This window comes from Oryza brachyantha, chromosome 6 (assembly GCF_000231095.2).
Source record: "Oryza brachyantha chromosome 6, ObraRS2, whole genome shotgun sequence".
NCBI lineage: Eukaryota > Viridiplantae > Streptophyta > Magnoliopsida > Poales > Poaceae > Oryza > Oryza brachyantha.
In genome coordinates, this window is record NC_023168.2 from 16,408,175 (window position 1) to 16,427,626 (window position 19,452).

General features: G+C 43.9%; 2 protein-coding genes and 1 long non-coding RNA gene across 3 annotated transcripts; 1 reads left to right on the top strand and 2 right to left on the bottom strand.

Annotated features, from left to right (window-relative positions):
• LOC102713641 (ethylene-responsive transcription factor WIN1-like) lies at positions 1-1,538 on the bottom strand. The gene is made up of 2 exons (XM_006656155.3): positions 1,195-1,538; positions 1-987 (listed from the first exon to the last, which is right to left on the bottom strand). Exons 1-2 carry the CDS (start codon positions 1,275-1,277, stop codon positions 369-371), a joined length of 702 nt encoding a protein of 233 aa, XP_006656218.2. The 5' UTR covers positions 1,278-1,538; the 3' UTR covers positions 1-368.
• Positions 684-3,733, top strand: LOC102711899. Its single transcript, XR_001550589.2, has 4 exons — positions 684-963; positions 1,956-2,187; positions 2,460-3,061; positions 3,498-3,733. It is a non-coding gene; the product is annotated as an uncharacterized LOC102711899 (long non-coding RNA).
• A 7,496-nt stretch (positions 3,734-11,229) lies between these two features.
• Positions 11,230-14,059, bottom strand: LOC102712182 (phospholipase D alpha 2-like). The gene is made up of 3 exons (XM_040525091.1): positions 13,946-14,059; positions 11,926-13,849; positions 11,230-11,841 (listed from the first exon to the last, which is right to left on the bottom strand). Exons 1-3 carry the CDS (start codon positions 14,057-14,059, stop codon positions 11,399-11,401), a joined length of 2,481 nt encoding a protein of 826 aa, XP_040381025.1. The 3' UTR covers positions 11,230-11,398.
• Between the last annotated feature and the right edge of the window lie 5,393 nt (positions 14,060-19,452).

Here is a 19,452-nt window from a genome sequence, read left to right on the forward strand (position 1 = left end):
TACACAATTACAAATGTTTTTATTTACTTTTATTAGAAGTTGACACCACTTATATATATGTAGTCTGATCTCTGATGACATTGATACATAGCAGAGCTTTCACCAGTGTGACTATCATGACTGGGACGGCTTGTACATACAAGTAAGTATTTAATAAATACACATCTTCACTTCACACAGTAGTAATTGATCTTATAATTGTTTCCTAATTAAGCTTGGATGTAGTAGTAATAGAGATATACCTATCATATGGAGCAATCTTAACTGCCTGTGCACCAACCACCCTACCAGATCCTTGATCTGAGATGGTGACCTGATCATGCTGTTTTAACCATGCATTTTCAGTTTCTTTTCTGTTCTTCCAGAATTTAGATGATGAGGCTTCCTTCACCACCCTGCAGCAACCCATGTGACGGCGAGACCGGTCCGCTCCTGCCCAGCAGCTCCTCGATCATCTGCAGCGCGATCCTCTCCTCATCGTCCATCGCCAGCGGTGGCGGTGAGCCTGTCGTGGACGTGGACGTCGTCGTGACTGTGCTGTCACTCGGTGTCGGCTGGTCGCTGGACGACGCGGCTGCCGCCGTCGAAATGGCCACGTCCTTGTTGAGCTGGACGGTCATGACCCAGCTGGAGTCAGCGCGAGCGCCGGCGCGCTTCTGCCAGACGCCAATGTGGGACTTCTCCGGGTCGAGGCGGAGGCAGGTGAGGGACGGCGACGGCGTCTTGCAGCACTTACGGAGCTTGGCACTGAGGATCTGCGACAGATTGTTGCCGCTGCCATTTGCCGTCAAGGAGGATGAGCCGCCGCCGCCGCCCCGGCCGTCCCGCGCTGCCACCGCGGTCCCCGGTGCGAGCTCCCCGGTGGCGTTCCTCGAGACCGGGAAGTTGGTCTTGGCGTTGCGGCCGCTCATCAGTATGGCGGCCTCGTCGTACGCCCGCGCCGCCTCCTCCGCCGTCTCGAAGGTACCCAGCCACACCCTCCTTTTACTGCCACAACGTACGTAGCCAAAAAAAACCATCCACCATGCATGCACGCACACATATCTCGAGTTAGCTACTCACACCATGAAAGAGTCAGCAACAACACAAGCTACTATCTAAGCTATCTTGCAAAATGTATCTATCACGACAGTGGCACAACACAACTGAGCACTTAGGTAGCTAGTGAGGTGATCACCAGTGAGACAGACTTACAGGAGAGGGTGCCTGATCTCGGAGACCCAGGAGCCCCAGTGGCGCTGCCTGACGCCGCGGAACTTCTTCTTCGACTGTCCCATGATCTCTCCTCTGCAGGGGAATACTGCCCCCCGCAGATTCTCTGAGGAGGTAGCAGCAGAGTAGGGGAAGGGAATGAGCGGCAGCAGAGCAACTAGTCAGTGTAGTGTGTGTCTGTTGCCCACGCAGCGAGCCTCCTCCTGCCTGCCTCAGGAGTGGAGTGTGGAGTGTGGAGTGCTGGGAGGAGTAAAGCTCCCGGTTCCTGTGAATATAAACTACCCGCCTCCCCTGTACTTGCCTTTCTTGCAGTGTAGTGTAGCGTGCGTTCAATGTGGCTAAGATATGTAGATGCACATTAGCACACATATACATATATAGGTATACATGGCCACATGCATGAGTGAGTGAGTGCGCGCGTGTGTGTGAGCGCTGTGGCGCACGCGTGGGGGGTGGGAGGTTAGATTTGGGCGGGTGGACAGTAACTCGACTGGAAGTGGTACTTTTGACTTGTCTGTCACGTATCTCTCTGTCAGTGGCCTTGGCCCTTTGGTACAGTGGCACACCAGGGTTCAGATCTAGTTGGTGTACTCTTCTTCTACTCTGCCAGGACCAAGGGGAGTACACTTCAGTCATTGTAATTAACTTTCTGGTCAATTTTCTTGTGATCATAACTCCCCAAGTCCAGTACATATATGCACTCTGAACCACAGTGGTACTAACTTGTGATGTAATTCATGCAGGGTGGTTGGGGCCAGCGACAGTATATATCAGAGTTTAGTAAGGGATAAGATAAAACTGAACATGTGAGAAAGATCAGAGAGAAGCTGTGACAAGGAAGGGAAGACTCTTTGGTGAGATTAGTGGAAGAGAGAGAGAGATGGAAAGAGGAGGGTGGCCCCTCATGGGCTGATGGAGTGGGCTGTCGGTGAACTGTGGCGAGCGGCATAACCACCCTTCTCTGCCAGTACGCAGGTAATAAACTCCCCCACCTACGCCCTTGGCGACCTCATTTATGGCCTCACTGGAGGAAACCCTTTGGATGAGCTGAGCTGAGCTAACCATTACCAAGCTCTTATTGCTAACTAGCTGGTTGTCACTTGTCGCTGATCAGATAGCTAGATCACTCACTCACTACATGGCCATTGTCCAGTAGTGTATATATGCTAGCTAGCTAAACTAGTAACTGAATCTAACTTTGCTCAATGCTTTGCTTACGTATATGTCTACTGTACATTGCTTTGTAGGTACAAAGACTGAAGCTTGGAGAGGTGAAGCCATTTACAAACCACAGAAAGTACTACTCCAATGTCCAAATTTGGACTTGATGGACATGCGTAACCAAGGCAAGAAGAGTAGCTACTCCATGCTGTATGTATGCCATATTGCCATGCACTGCAGGTTTACTCCAACTTCTAAAGCCAATTTCCAAGGGACACCATCGACAGAGCAGTTGGCCTGCAATAACTGCTCCAATCAAGCAGGCAATCATCCATCCATGGCGCATCGTCAAGGAAAGGCACAGATTGCAGCACCAGCAGCAGAACCCAGCTCTCCTCTCCGTAAAAAAGGTGAAACGGAGTTAATGGCGGAGTGTGTTCGTTGCCATTGTTCGTCCGGCCGATCGAATTGAATGGGGCTTCCGGCCGGGTACTTTTACAGTTCCATCGGCTCCACCCAGATACGTGTGTCAGTGAGTTCCTGCAGGGATGGAAGCTTCTGCTGCTCGATCCGCCGTCGTACGCACGCACGCACTGCTTCCTCCTTTTTTACATGGAAAAGTGCAGGCAGATTTGTGGTGGTTGCCCAGGACTGTCAGTACCTGTCGTCCAGTAAAAACAGTTGACAGGTGAGCTCTAAACGCCAGTACACCACGCTCATATACCACATTGTCAGTACAAACATTTACAATTACCAACAGTCAGCAACCTCATCTCTACTGCCACAATTCAGGAATAGGACAGAGATCTAGATTATCTTTCTGTTGAAGACTGGGTCTAATTTATTAATTAATGGTTTAAATGAAGAGAGCACCCCCGTCTTCTTATGAATTCTGTCATTTATTCTCTGAGGTCTCCTTCTGAATTCTTTGTCATTTATTGTTTGAGGGCAACTTTGCTCTTTGTCAGCCTGGCAGACTGCGTGGTAGCACGCCTGTACACAACATACACATGCAGAGATCATCCCCTATATATAATTTCTGATCTGTATACGCTTTGTATTTCTACTGAGTACTGACGTTGCCATTGACGATGACGACGATGACTACCTCCCATTTTCTGCAGGTTTCACATTTTGCCGGTAAACTGTGGGGCCTAGGCCGAGCTGGCCGGCGATGGTTACAGGAAACGGATAACGTTGATTAGATCTGCGACACCTCTGCCAGAGCAAGGTCTACAAGAAGGTACAGTGTGCTACTCCTACACCACATCCTTGCCTTCAAGAAGCTGCATTATACGTGGGGTGTTTAGTTGGTGAAATAAAAATTTTTGCGTGTCACATCAAACGTTTGACTGGATGTCGGAAGGAGTTTTTGGATAAGAATGAAAAAACGAATTTTACGGTTGGCATGGAAACCGCGAGACGAATCTTTTGAGCCTAATTAATCCGTCATTAGTGTATGTGAGTTACTATAGTACTTATGGCTAATCATGTACTAATTAGGCTTAAAAGATTCGTCTCACGATTTCTCACATAACTGTGTAATTAGTTTTTCGATTTGTCTATGTTTAATACTCTATTTAGGTGTCTAAATATTTGATTGATGTTTTTGGGTGAAAATTATTGGGAACTAAATGGGACCTATATAGTATCATGCACATACATATAGTTACAAACTGCATGGAGTTGTTGGGGACTTGCCCAAAACCTGCGTCTAGGAGTTAATCCCCCTTGCTAATCCTGCTCCTGCTCAATTAGCTGGCCAGTGGTTAGTGATCACTGCCTTGCCGAGCACTCAACGGTGCAAGTGCATCCGGTTCGGTGTGATGAGAAGAGTAGCTAGCTTGCTCTTCCTTGCTGGTAGTACATGCATGTGCTCGAATTGAGGTAGATTTGATCTCCATTGCGACACTAGCTACTACTACTGCGTACTTCCATCCTTGGAATGCATGGGTAGCTCTAACTTGGGTTATTTCACTGAAACCTAAAGTATCCCAGAGAGGGGCAGGTTTAGTTAGGCCTCAGGACGGCAATGCAATAAAGTTAGTCCTGGTAGTGGTGGTTAAATTTACTCAACTTTTTAAGCAGCTAGCCCGAATTAACTCCCATGGGGGCTTTCTCGTGCTAGCTACTGGGTCAGCACCAAACGCCACTCTTATTGCTTCTACCAGACCACCAGAACGTTGTACTGCTTACACTAGTACCTTGCCACCTGGGATGAATACACGAAAACATTGGGCATCACCCATCGATATCGAAAAAGTCCGAATTATATCTCTTAACTATTGGGGGTTCTCCATCTGATATTACCAGTTAAGGGTGAAAAAAATCCGGTTTTTTAGTTGAGGGGGATAATTTATACTCACTCAATAGTTTCAATAGTTCAGACTGTAATTCGGGCTTTTCCATCGATATATCTTGAGGGGTTGCTATAGTACAGGAACTAGCTAGCTAGGCTTCTGGGCGTAGCTAGGTGTGCATCAATGAATCATTGACTGACTGATCGAGAAGCTGTCGCTGTATATGAATCAATATGTATACATGCCACAGCTGAAGCTAGCGACATACTTACATACGTAGCTCAAAACATCTAAGCTAGGAAGGTGATGTCTCGTCGTGTTCACTAGCTAGCCATCAGCACATCAACCGAGCAAATCAGCTGGGGAATGAGTGAACTGACCACCAACCATGGTGTCCGGCTAGCTGCATGCGTCGGTCGGTCGCCGGCGTGTGATAGGGTGGCCGGTTTCTTGGCGATCGAGCGGCCGGCAGGTCGGCATCAGTATACGCGCCTTATTATTATGCGTCGTGGAAAACGACCCGCTCGATTAATTAATTGCTCGAGGCGATGTACTGGATATTCGGGCTGCAAATGTTCGAGGTTTCGGATTTGTTTAGTTTGCAAAAACATCACATCAAATTTTTCAGACACACATTTGAAGTATTAAACGTAATCTAATTATAAAACAAATTCTAGATTTCGTCTGAAAACCACGAGACGAATATTTTGAGTCTAATTAATCTATCGTTAGCACATATTGGTTACTGTAGCACTTATGGCTAATCACGTTATAATTAGGCTTAAAAGATTCATCTCATATTTCTCCTATATATTCATATATATTTAATGCTTTATTTAGATGTCTAAAGATTCAAAAGATTCATATAGACGATGAACACCGTACGGCCAGCTAACAGTGTAGATCGTAACGTGTTTTCTCACGTTATTTCTACAGTTCGACAGCGAATGTACGTGATGGGTACTTTCCTATGTTTACCGAAGTGCTGTGCTCGATCGCCTCAATTTGCTTGGCTTCCCCTTTAGCCTAGCCAAAATTGTCCTTAATTTGATCCATTTAATTAAGACATGGCCATATAGTTCTGTGCTGTGCTCGATCGATCACCTCTTGCTTAGACAACTCGTGGTAATTAACAATGTGTGAATGCACACATGCCCTGGCCATGATCACCAACGCATGGGTGGGGACACCTTAAGCGTTGCGTTGGCATGGAAACTTGGAAAAACGTTAGGGAGAAGGGCCAGGAGAGTTGGCCGGGCATAATAATGAGGCTGTCGACCGGTAGTTACATTACATACAGATGACGATATGTGCATGCCTAGTGCACATCCAGGCGGTAGCACTAGTGTTGTTAGTAGTAGCAGTAGACCAGTAGTTGTTGGTGTTAGGTTTTGATCTGCATGCTAATTAACCTGATTTTCTCCTAATTAATACCTGGCTGGCACTTCTGAATTCCGAACAAATTACAGAAGCAGATCGTCTGATCTACTACTCGATCTTACTGTGTGTGTGGTTTTAAGTGTTGTTTTGATCTGTGGTAGACGTTTGCATGGATGAGTGCGTGATTGATCAAACACGATGATTCCATTGAGGGGTGGGGTAGGGGGGGGGGGGGGATCATGGTGCCGTGTACCCTTTCTGCCCTGCGGTGACGTCCACTCGCTGCCGGGTTTGTCGTAGCGTGTGTATCCTCTACCGTTATGATAAGTTTCGATGGCGTGTATCCTCTACAACTATGATAATAACATTTAGTCATTAGCATAAATGTTTCATCCTTCTATGACTTACATATCTGTATTTATAATAATATCGTCATAATGGTAGAAGATATAACCAGTGTCGCTGCGGCCATTTAACCGCACATCTGCGCTGCACACAGCGCCCATGTGCGGCTACAACCCATGCGTGCACACTATTACATATAGCTATCGTTGAAAAAAAAAAGGCTTGAGATCAGTACGTGTGGTGACCTTTTTTGTGTAGTGTGTGGTGATAATTTTGTCAAGTTCCATCTCCTCCCCTAGAAACATGGCAAGATTTAAGATGGAGACAATGTGGACTTCTCTCCTCTGCTGTGCTGGTCCTGTCTTAAGGGTTCCTTCATAAAAAAAAATGTAAATATTCCTTGCATTATGATGGAACGGTCCATGCCCTGGTCCTGCTGGTGTTATGGAGTGTTTCGCAGAGGTCCAGCTCCAGCTTTTCAGGTTAGAAACCACCCAAAAATTCAACCTGATGTGGTTGATGTTTCGCTAAGACTTGATCGGTTTTCGTTCATTTGGCCTAAGCACGGCTTTACAAGTTTGCTTGTTAGCTTATCGGTAGCAACCAAAACGTACCTGATTTTACTATTGATTCTGAGAATTTTTCATCATAGCTTTCTTTCTAGCCTTGGACTAAAACTGTTCATGATACATAACTTTATTTATTTGGTTGCTATATTCATTTCTTGTATGGCTTATGGGCCGTAGCTCAACCGATTAGTGCAGAAGCTGAAAGCTTTTTAGCTAGGCTGTCTGAACAGGCAACTCGAGTACTTTCCTAGAAGCTAGGGGCTGGATTCAGTGGATTGCCTACGGCTAATACCATAGCCGTTTTTCCCCACATTTTATCTAGCTGTTATGATGAGTACTACCTTGTGCGTAAAATGTCATGGCTTTTTTAATGTGCTTAAAAATACCCCGAGGTACCAAAAATTTTAGTGTAAAATTTTAGAGATTTGCTTCGGTCCAACAAAAAGTACCTCGAGGTACAGGTAGCTCGCAGTACCAAATCATTTCTGATCGTTGGATCAAACAATGCACATCCTACTTAACTAGATCCAAAGGTGTCAAACGATTTGGTATCTCGAATTACTGGTATCTCAAGGTACTTTTTATTGGACCGAAGCAAATCTCAAAAATTTTGTACCTTAAGTTACATTGTATCTCAAGGAACTAAATTTTTGCACTAAAAAATACCTTAGAGTGTCCCCAGCAGCTCATCTAAATTTGGTCATTCATATTCTCATTTGGATGATCATCTAAAACAGTTTTATCCTTTATATCTCTTTGTACTTCAGCAGGTCATTCATATATGACATCCTTTATATCTCTTCGAAGGATCGAGAGAGAATATCTAAATATGGAGTTTCTCTCTCTTATTATGGATGACATCCAAAAATAGATGATAGCATGAATGTTTTGCTGGAGCTCAATTATAACCTTCATCCTTCATTTCTAGGATGGAGGATGGGATAGATGAACTACTAGGGATTCTTAAGATATTTTTTCGAGGAGGATAAAAACGCTCCTACTACAATGGCACAAAAACTCTTATGAATCAAATTAACCTACAGTTTACTTGCATTTTATTGCTCCTTTGAAATAGTAGGCTCCTTTGAAATACCACAATAGCTTCAGTTGAAGTAGCTCATGAGTCGAAATCAAATTAAAACCCAATTAAAATTCATGCGCTCCAAAAATTCTGTCTTCAGCCGGGAAACAGTGACCACTAAATGCAAACTAGCAATAGTATCTTTCTGGGCTTCTGGCACAAGTTTTAGCTCGAGTGAACAGTTCTCCCATTTATTCAGTAGCACGTTTGCTTTAGGCAATGGGGAAGGCTGCGATGAACAGTGTCCTGTTTGATGGCCTTTTGCTTTGTAGTGCAAACAAATGAATGCGTTATGAAGTATAAAAACAAAAAGAAGAAAAAAAAAATCAAAGACGACCTCAATTATGAGGGGGAAGAGATAGAACATCAACGTACTGCCGATTCAATACTGCTCATGGGCTGCCTGCCTACTAATGCTAGCTGTTGAATTAGCATAAGATAAGGGGTCGTGTATACATTCATGTTACGGTTCACTGTATGATATTGGTCACAGATTGCAGATCTAATCTGGAGCTGACTTGATTACTAATTTCTGTGTTGGAGACAATATGTTATTACTTCAATTCTACACATATAATCGTCAATATGTTAGAAGTTTGACAGAATGTATAAAAAACGACCAGCATGGTTTTTAGGGCCTCTTTGGTATGGGTGATTTTCAAACAAAAATATAACGAGTTGAATTGTTTCAGTGAAAATCCTATAAACTTCGTACGTTATGAAAAGGCCTTCATTGGATGATGTACTTAGGCCATGTTTGGGGGCAGTTTAAGAATCTGAGAAGCAAATTGTGAGTACCGACAATGAGAATTTGGAACTAGTTTCAGGACCTATTTTATTTTTGGATCTATAGCTCCATACTACTCCCTTCGTCCCTAAATATTTGATGTCGTTGACTTTTTTATATATGTTTGATCATTCGTCTTATTCATTTTTTTAAAAAAATATGTAAAGTTATATATATACATAAAAATATACATAACAATAAATAAAATGATATAAAAATAATTAGTAATTATGTAAATTTTTTAAATTTGACAAATGATCAAATGTGTATTAAAAAATCAACAGCGTCAAACATTTAGGACGAATGTTGTATTTGGGAGGGCTGTAGACCTTTAGTTGCTAGAATCTCTCCGGCTAGAGACGTTCTCTCTTGAGTATAGTTGGAGGCCAGTTCTATCGAAATGACCGATCTATCGGCCCAAATTATCTCCTCACCTGTTTGGGCTTAAAATGGGCCTTGAGGCTATCCTTTCTTATCCTTGCAATGCCAAGAAAACTCCCAGGTACCAGCAAAACATTCTAAAAGGTCCGTTTTGCCTTCCTAAATTATAGACCGAATCTGAATTGTCCTAGTTTAGATGGGAAAAAAAAAGGGCGGGCACCAGGCTCACTCACGCCCCCGGTGCGCTCCACATCGCGATGGCCGCCACGTCCACAGGCATTGGATTGGACGGCGACACGCGCGATGGTTGCTTTCCGAAGCATCTCGCGGCTCCAAAACGAGCCAGACATGGATCGCATCGGCTCTGCCTCCCGCGTCGTTTCTTTCGTAGTGCCCGTGCGTGTCGCCGTCCGATCCGAAGCCTGCGTATATGGCGGTCATCAGGGGCGCGGGTGGGTGCTTACCCAATTTTTTTCCCTTTAGATAGTGGTTTTGTCATATATGGCACGTACATAGTGCACTATTGTTAATGTGGTGCTTACACCTAGTTTAGTGGCATCACAATTAGAAAAAAGAAATAGAGCAAGTCCACACAACTACGAAAAGGGCCTTGAGGGCATCCATTTGACTGTCCTGTGGATCGATGGAACAGAATTTGGGTTAATTGGGCTATGTTGGGCCAAGTTATATGGTTATTGAGCTGACTCTAGTTGTGGTATGAAAAGCATAGAGTTAGTGATATACCGATGACCGGAAAACATAATACTCCCAATTCGAACTGAGGTGTTGGAGAGAACGAGAGTTGAGGTGCTTTTCTAGGCACTTTTGGAAGATAAATTGATCAATAATTTATCAAAATAATTCCCAATTCGAATTTTGCACCGGGTGAGTTTTGGCAGGATTTTCACTAATCTTATATTGCTTCTACATTTTGATCCAACCATCGGATTTGAGTGAAGTTTCTTTAGTTTCGTCTTGAAGCCTAGTTTCTCCTTGCTATGTTTTGGCGTGATTTTATCGGTAGTCTTTATTGAACTTTTGTCAGATTTTGATTAATATTTAGTTAGATCCCCCACAACTTCATATGTTGTTTCCGTATTTGTTAGCAAAATTTGACAGCCTTATCTTTTTGCTTTTGCTTAGAAGCCAAAATTTGAATTTCAACCTTAAATCTAGAGTTTATTTTAGAGCCTTGTATTGTAGTTTATTTTCTAGTTTTTGCTTTTAGATCGCTACGAGCATGTATATAAAAACTTTATGCAGAAATTACATTTTTTTATAAATATGTCTTTTGGTTTTTACGCTGAAAAAGCCAACCGATGAGCCCTTGGACCTATCCATAGGAATTTAGTGCGGTGGCCATCAAGAGCATGTGAACCCATTAATGTTTATATTTTGTTTTAAAAAGCGCATTACGTTTTTCTGTTGTACTTGTGTGCATCAGGTGTCTTCTATTACCAACGTAACTAGCCGGAAAAATACAGAACATTTTATGGACGGCCTCGCAGCTCCAGCTCAGCTCCAATACAATCTCGGGCCTGCCTCAGTGCTAAGCATTTGTAAGATCTTTCCCTCAAATTCTCTTCCATATTACTCACTTCTGTTTGATGGTGTAAGATCTTTTGGTTACGTAGAAATTCATCTATCAATCAATATATATTGTTTTTATATATGTTCAAACTCATTAACATCCATGAAGGTAGTACAATACTATCAACATGAATGATGCTCCTTGCAAAACAACACATCAATGTGCAAATTACTACCTCCGTCTCTAAATGTTTGACGCCGTTGACTTTTTTATACATGTTTGACTATTCGTTTTATTCAAAAAATTTACATAATTATTAATCATTTTTATATTATTTTATTTATTGTTAAATATACTTTTATGCATATATATATATATAGCTTTATATATTTGAAAAAAAATTAAATAAGATGGAGAGTTAAACATATATAAAAAGTCAATATCATCGAACATTTAGGGACGGATAGAGTATTTGACTTCAGATAGGTGAAAGAAATAAATTATGCCATAAGCATTACTTATTGGTTATTTTCAGATAAGGGAATTACGATTGAACATCACATGGAGGTGAGAAATAAACAAATCCGCTGGCTGGAAACGGTAGCACTCCGGCAGTGCAGGAAGTTCAACACCAGCACATCTTCACCCGATCTATGAGGTGATATAGGGGGTTATTATTGGCAATGTCGCCTTCTTCCCGAGCACCGGCGCCTCCGTGTCCGGGAAGAACTTCACGCCGGGGAGCGACGACACCGCGCCGTCCTTGGCCACGGCGATCGGGTAGGTGAGCAGATGCCCCTCGAGGTCTTCGTGGAGCTCCTCTCTCGCGTAGAGCTCCCAGTGCGTGGCGGCCATGCCGTTCACCCTCCGGACGCACTCCAGGCTCTCCGGGCGCAGGAAGTCGTCGTGCAGCATGCCCAGGTGCTCGTACCACAGCGACATCCGGAAGCCATGGACCTGCCCTCTCGCGGCCTGGCCGTCGATGTTCAGGTGCCGTGGCTGGAACGCCCCCATGGCGATCTCCGTGTCCCGGCCGCCGTCCATGGACCGCTGGTTGATGTTGGCTGATCCCACGATGATGTACTCGTCGTCAACTGAAACATGCCCATACAGATTTGTCAGATTCTGAAACATTTGAACATTGCATAATTCAGAGTAAACTTGCTAGATATATGTACCTATCATCATCTTGGAGTGGACGTAGATCATGAAGCGGCGCGCCTTCTGCGCCTTGGCATACTGCGTGCCTTCTCTTGGGTGGTGTGCAGGGACATACTCGCCATTGCTCTGCACCTCCCTGTTCCCCAAGCAGAAGAAGGTGAGGTAATCCCTCGGGTCGGCGTCGCTGTTCTTGGCCTTGAGCGCGCCGGCGATGTCGTCGTACATCATCTGGATCGTCCTCCTCTGCCAGTCGAGGATGGCCTGCATGCCGTTGGCGTTGGGGTGGCCCTCCGGCCACATGGGCAGCACGACGTAGACCGTGAACCGCTCGCCGGCGGCGATCTTGCTCGTGATCTTGAGGGAGAGCTCCCTCGGGATGAGGTTCACCGCCTCGATGTCCTCCGGCTTGATGCCGTTGGCCCTCCACGCGTAGGAGCTCCCGATGAAGTACTGGTTCTCGATGTAGATGAAGCTCTTGGCGCGGCGGATGGCGTGGATGTACGCGTCCTGGATGCTCCGGTCGATGACGTTGTTCTTGCCGCTCGTGAGGTCGAGCCGCGCGGCGGCCTCCGGGCTGCTCGGGAACCCCTCGACGGCGCCGCCGTCGATGGAGCGGAAGACCTGGACGCTCCATGCTTCGTGGTCGTCGTTGCCGGGGAACTTCACCGGAGACGGCGGCGCGATGAGGTGCTCGTAGGCTCTCAGGTTGACGAGGAGGTCCTTGTCGCCACCCTGCTTCCTCCACCGCTGCTCGAAGTTGTCGAGCACGTCCCAGGCGACGGGGCCTTCTATCCTGGAGTGGATGTCGTGCCATGGCTCCCTCGGCCCGCCATGGGAGAGGTCGGCGTCGTCGATGCTCGCCTGGTGGAAGTCCTTGTGGTGCGCCCCGTCGAGCGTCCGGAAGAGGGAGTGCGCCTGCGTGTCGTAGCGACCGTCGCAGAGGTCGATGCCGCCGACGAAGCTGACGATGCTGCGAAGGCCGCCGCTACCGCCGGGAATCTCGTGGTCGACGATGACCGTCTTCTGGTGGTGAGTGGCCACGAGGGGCGCCTTGACACCCATGACGATGCTGCCGCCGGCGTCGGGGTGCCGCAGGCAGACGACGCAGTGCGCGTCGGTGTCGTCGAAGTACTGGTACGTCTCGGCGTCGTGGGTGTTGCTGTAGCCATACGTGATGCCGAGCGACTGGAGGAGCTGGATGGACGTGAAGTCGTTCCAGACCAGCATGAGCACGCGGACGCCCTCCTTCGCCTTGCGCTTTAGGAGCTCGCCGAGGGTGGCGTCGCCGCCGGGGCGCTGCCGGGAGGGGTCGCGGATGAGCGTGATGTCGGTGAACACCGACCAGCCGGTGATGTATATGAGGTGCTTGGCGTTGCTGATGGCGTCGAATACATCCTCCCAGCACCGCCCCGGCTGGTAGTGCGCGCCGCCGGCGAGCGGGATGGTCGGCGCGAACGCGTCGGGCACGTGCGCGTCCTGGTACAGGGTGACCCTGCACCCGGTGTGCTGCTTGAAGTAGGTGCACGGCACGCCGCCGTAGTCCGGGCCCCCGATGCCGCCGCCCCACCACTTGCCGTCGGCGGCCACGTCCTTGAACTGCAGCCGCACGTGGATGGTCGGCCCGTGGGGGAGCTTCTTCCGGCGCTCGTCGAGGATGTCGAGCTTGCGCTCGACGACCTCGCCGGACAGGAGCTCCCTAACTGGGAGGTAGGCGCGGCCGATGAGCGCGGCGTCGATGGCCAGCGCGACCTTGACGGAGAAGACGACGTCCTCGGCGCAGTGCGCGCAGTAGATGTGGAACCTCTCGTCCCACCGCGGGTTCACCGGCTCGTCATCGACGACCCTCGTCCGGCCGAGACGCGCCTTGCCGAGGTCCACCGTCGCGTACAGCCGCGTCCCTCCCTGGCCCAGCCCGGTCGTCTTCTCCAGCCCTTCCCACCACTGTGAGCACCCACGACGCACACAAACACCATGAGACACCACACACACTCCCACAAAGAATCAAGAAACACCTCTTCCATGGACGCGGTCACTGACCTTGCGCATGCCCTCGGGGGCGCCGCCGGTGAGGCGGGTGGGGTTGGACAGGTTCGTCGCGCCGAAAATGGTGGCGTCGAGCGTGCCGTGCATCAGGATGCTATTGCCAGCCATGGCGAACTCCTCTCCTCGCTCCCACACAGCACTGCACTGCACAAGCTCAAGCTTATCTCACAGTGACCTGCCTGCACACTTCACGCGAGACCAGGATGAAGAAGAAGCTCGCAATGGTGCCATGGGACGACGACGAGCTGCCAAATTTATAGGCAGGCGTGTTACACCGTGCCGCTGCACATCCAGCTGGGAGTTGACTGCGTGCTAGATTCAGACTTCAGAGATAGCACCAACGGTTGCAGAACAGAGCTCGTGTATAACGTTTTTCGGTCTCTTAGGACTTAGGAGGGGTGATCATCTCCATGGTTCGAGGAGAAGTCAAATAACATATCAGGAAATAAAAAATAATTTATAAATAAAATTTTATATACTCTCTCCATAATTTTTTATATGACGCCGTTGACTTTTAGGTCTACGTTTGACCATTCGTCTTATTAAAAAAATTATATAATTATTAATTATTTTGTTATAATATGATTTATTATTATAGAAACTTTAATTATGCATTATAATTTTGCATATTTGGATATAAATTTTGAATAAGATGAATGATCAAACGTGATTCTAAAAGTCAACGGTGTCATACATAAAAATATGGAGTGAGTACGTATTTTAGTGATTTAATAGCTAAGGTTGAAAAATAAAATACACGGAAAAACTCTGAATTTAAAGATAAAAAATTTAAATTTTGGCTTATTAGCATGTAAGTAAAAAGCTAAAATATGAGTCCGTTAGTCTTGTATGGTGATGTGGCGTAGGCATGAATTTTACAAATGGAACTACAAAATTAATAAGCAGCACAATTACTGCTGTAGAGGTTGACGCAGAAAAACCTAAAACAAAATAGTTCCTATGTGCTTGCACAGAAAGCACCCATGTATCTACAAGGTGTAAATCATGGTGACCATAATTACGAACATGTGAGTATTCAATAAAAATTTAGTGAAATTAAGGATATAACGCTAGTCAGTCTTGTTTTGAGTGTTTTAAGGTCATGATCCGGTTTGAGATAGCTATTATCATCTGTAGGTTCTCAGGCTCCTCCAAACAGTCCAAATTATTATTTATTCAACTTTTGAGAACCGGTGGCTACGAACAATTCGAAAAATGATTGAAACTGTGCCAAAAAATTAAGCTGGCAAACCCAGCTTTTCCACATTTCTCAAATAATATAGCTGACCATACGTACGGGACGCAGAAACCGGCAGCATGCATGTGCTTTTGATTAGTAGCGAGTTGATCTAGCTTGGATCCAAAGCCTGAGACTGACTCCCGTGTAAAGCGTGGGACTAAAATGATTAATTAACCTGCAGTCTGCACAATGGATATGATATGATAATCCATATCGCAGCATTTCACCAAGTGCCCACTTGGACACTTGTAACGGTTTCTTATTGGTGGAGAAGTGAGAGAGATTGCCAATTGGCCACGTGAAAATAAAAAAATAATAATTGGAAGTTCGAGCTGAAGTACATTGCTTGTTGCGGCGATGCATGCATGGATCAATGAACGCAATTTCATGGATAATATGTGTTGGATAAGAGCGTTAGGTTAAGTAGGACTCATCCATTCGCTTCTTTTTTAAAAAAGAAGGCGAACAACATATTTATAAAAAAATAACTTATGAATAAAACTTTTATATACATGTTGTTAATGATTTAAAAACAAAGGCTGAAAAATAAAATATGATAAAAAACCCCTAAAATCAACTCGGAATTTAAAGTTAAAAATTTAAATTTTGACTTATAAACATAAACAATAGCGAAAACATGGGGCGACCTTTGATGTACATATCTGACTGTGATTTCAATAGAAAATCTGAGCCACCCATCTTTTTTAACGCTTTTGTTTTTATTGTGTTTGAATTTGTATCGAATATGTGAACCTAACAGTTACATGATTGGTAGTTGTACTCTGTGTTAGGTGTTAGGATAACAATATAATAGAGTTAAACTCTATCGTATTCACTCTTAATTAGAGAGATAAACATATTATAACCGCATCGGACTAGACAATTTTAACATAGGTGATTGCTCAATGACAATATCAATTGATGGTCATCGTAGTCACTCTTAATATAAATATGTGTTTATATATATATATATATATATATATATATATATATATATATATATATATATATACTAATAGAAAACAATAGTCGTTCGATTTCCGTTGGTGACTTTGCGGACAATTTTTAGAACATACAGCTCTAAGTCAAATTTCTTTTCCTCGTTGTTTAAATTGTATAGCTCAAATAGACACATCAAACACGTATACACATACACTAGGCGTACGGGTACTCTTGTTTATCACATACAAAAAGACGAAGCTTGACAATAATGCCATTAAACTCACATACAAACTGCCTATAAAAACACCTACGTGTAAACCCAAACATATTTATTTGACCACTTAGTTTGTTCCAAAATAAAAATGTACTTTATCTGGCACCGCCACCGCTTATGTATAATACTAGATAGATAACTCGCGCGTTTCTACGGAAGAATTGTGTGATAATACAGTACATATGAGTTCTAAATTTTTTTCTTACCTATTATACGATTTTTTTCATGTGTTTATATATTTTTGTGCCTTTATCAATTATCCATAAGCTGTAAATGATTAGGTTGTATCATTTAAAGGCTAAAAACGATTGAGGTTATGTGAAGAAATACAATTTACACCCTTGATCTATCATTCTAAGGCTAAAAACGATTGAGGTGACGTGGTTTCACGAGGGAAGAGAGAATTAGCATTAAAGAAATTCTAGGTTTAAATTTTATCTTCAAATATGCATTCTAAAGTACTACTTGCCTCAGCCAATCGCCTCTTATTTAATTCACCCGAATTTATCTTCAAACACCTTCTCATTTTCTCATTATCCTTTATTTAATGAAAGGCATCATAGTCTTTATACTTACCAAAGAAGCTATAATCCTCAATATTTGTGGATGAGGGGAGTACCATACTGCCTTGGTTTGCCATGGGATTTCCAACACATATCATGGCCGTGGTGAATGTAAATGACCCACGAGACGTTCAAGCATAGAACAGGCTAAATCCTGAGCATAGAACAGGTTAAATCCTGTCATCTCCCTGCTTGTTTTTCATCTACTATCGAGGCACGCCCGTGAATAGATGCTTGGTGTGTAGTGAGAAAAAAATCAATTGATATGCTCCCTCTATTTTTTTATATGACGTTGTTGACTTTTAAATTATTTTTCACTATTTGTTTTATTTAAAAAATATAGAATTATTAATTATTTTGTTATAATAAGATTTATTACTATATAAAATTTAAGTATGACTTATAATTTTGCATATTTGGATTAGAATTTTAAATAACACGAATGATCAAACGTAGATTCAAAAGTCAAAGCTATCGTATAGAAAAGAATGGAGGGAGTATAACAACAAAGTAATAACTTTCTGCCAATTTTCACATTTCAAATTGTGAGAATTTTGTTAAGAGATTAATAACCATTTAACTTCTTTTTTTGATGAGATAACCATTTAACTTCGATAGGGTGCCATATGGGGAACAAAACAGCTATCGTTGTCTATATATTTATTACCTTTTGGGGAGATATGGATGTCTGTTTTGTTGGTCAGCTGTGTTTTGTATATTTAGAATGACCATTAAAGTATGTTTGGACAATAAGTGTGCGTGATGTGCATTTTTATTAGCAATTATGTGTTTTACACACACACATACATACATACATACATATATATATATATATATATATATATACATATATAAAGAATTAGCATTAAATATGCTTGGATTATAGGTATGTGCATTTGTTAGGAATTTTATAAGTGAAATTAATGGATATTTATATGTGGGTCTCAACCTCATTCTCTGTTTGAGCATGGGTTAAGAAAACACAATCTTTGGGATTCATGTGCATTATTATCCATGATATACATCGTTAAAAAAAGCATCAAACTCTAGACTACACATGTTTGATGTGTCCGTTTTAGCAATGTACACACAATTTGAAAGAGCATGAAATGAGATACTAGGACTGCAGGGGCAACCCACGCATAGTTAGCATGTGACAGTGTTCTTAATCAAGTCACCGTTGAATTAGATTTGAAATCTAACGCGCTTTATCCCAATCGATTAAATATCACGTTCAGCCATGCACCAGCTTTCTCCAGCTCCAAGATAGTGTTTGTTTTCACGTGCCCAATTGCGCAAGTTTGGATAAAAGAAATACTCCAATCTGAGATCCTGACGCGAAGTGATGAGAGAGATCGACAGGGGATTTTGCACGCTCGCTTATCTTTTTCACTTATCCTTATGCTTACAAATCCAAATTTAAATTTCAATCTTTAATATACAGTTATATTTTAGATTTTTTTTATCATAGTCTATTTTTCGATCGTGATTCATAGCTAAGAACACGTATATAAAAAATTTATTTATAAATTATTTTTTATTTATAAATATATTGTTTCTTTTTTTCTTCATTAAAAATTCAAAAGATGACAAGATGCAGGCCTGCACAGGATTTGTTGGCACCAATGGCGAGATGCAGATGAGAGCCATGCCAAAACTGCCAATCCATCATCAAGACAATAAATAAACAAAGAGTAAACAAATGCCAATGCAGCGTTTTCTGTACCATCTCGGCCAATAAGAAAGCGCTGCAACTTGCAAAGTGTCCAAGTTGCCATGCAATGCATGTTCCAGTGTGCATGCAGGTCGTTGTTATGATATGGTTAATTATACTCTATTAGCCCCACGCTTTACACGACCTGCCGCAGGCTCTGATCTAGATCAACGTGTTAGAATATTTCTACGCTTCCCGGCAGTTTCGGCCTCCATGTGATCGTTTCTATGTGTTTGGAATATTTTTTAATATTTATTTTTAGATAGCTAAGATTATGAGATAAAAGTTTTTTATATCCGGATACGGGTATATTGTATGCTACAATTATATGTATAGAAAGGGGTCTCGAGTTAGTAAGGAAGATATAAAGATGTAATCTTAGACTAGATCAGATTTGAGTATGCTAATCAGAGTTTGCAATTTCGGATTGAGATTTCTAAAATTTCGGTTGTACCAGTGGAGTCCGAAATTTTACCAGTGGGGTCCGGTAGCAATGACTATCGGGCAAAATTTTCGGTGAAATTTTTTTGGCACTAACCCTTTCTCTCCCTCCAGATCCAGGCCACCCATCCAGATCCAGCTCTGCGCACAGTCGACGGTGGCGGCGGCTCGGCGCACACGGCAAGGGAGGGCAAGGAGGCAGCAAGGGAAGGGTAGAAGGTGGCGCCGACGGCTGCAGGAGGAGGGGAAGGCGGCGTTGGTGGCTGCAGGGGGAGGAGGCAGGCGACGGTGGCACCAGCTTCTGTTGCGCTAGTTATCCCCCCTCGC

What these genes read in the sequence shown, in the direction of transcription:
- LOC102713641 (XM_006656155.3), bottom strand. Translation starts at nt 1,277, where the DNA reads ATGGGACAGTCGAAGAAGAAGTTCCGCGGCGTCAGGCAGCGCCACTGG. An exon ending in GAGATCAGGCACCCTCTCCT is followed by an intron (nt 988 to 1,194) that starts GTAAGTCTGTCT and finishes ACGTTGTGGCAG; the next exon opens with TAAAAGGAGGGTGTGGCTGG.
- LOC102712182 (XM_040525091.1), bottom strand. Translation starts at nt 14,059, where the DNA reads ATGGCTGGCAATAGCATCCTGATGCACGGCACGCTCGACGCCACCATT. An exon ending in CCCCCGAGGGCATGCGCAAG is followed by an intron (nt 13,850 to 13,945) that starts GTCAGTGACCGC and finishes GGGTGCTCACAG; the next exon opens with TGGTGGGAAGGGCTGGAGAA. An exon ending in CCACTCCAAGATGATGATAG is followed by an intron (nt 11,842 to 11,925) that starts GTACATATATCT and finishes GGCATGTTTCAG; the next exon opens with TTGACGACGAGTACATCATC.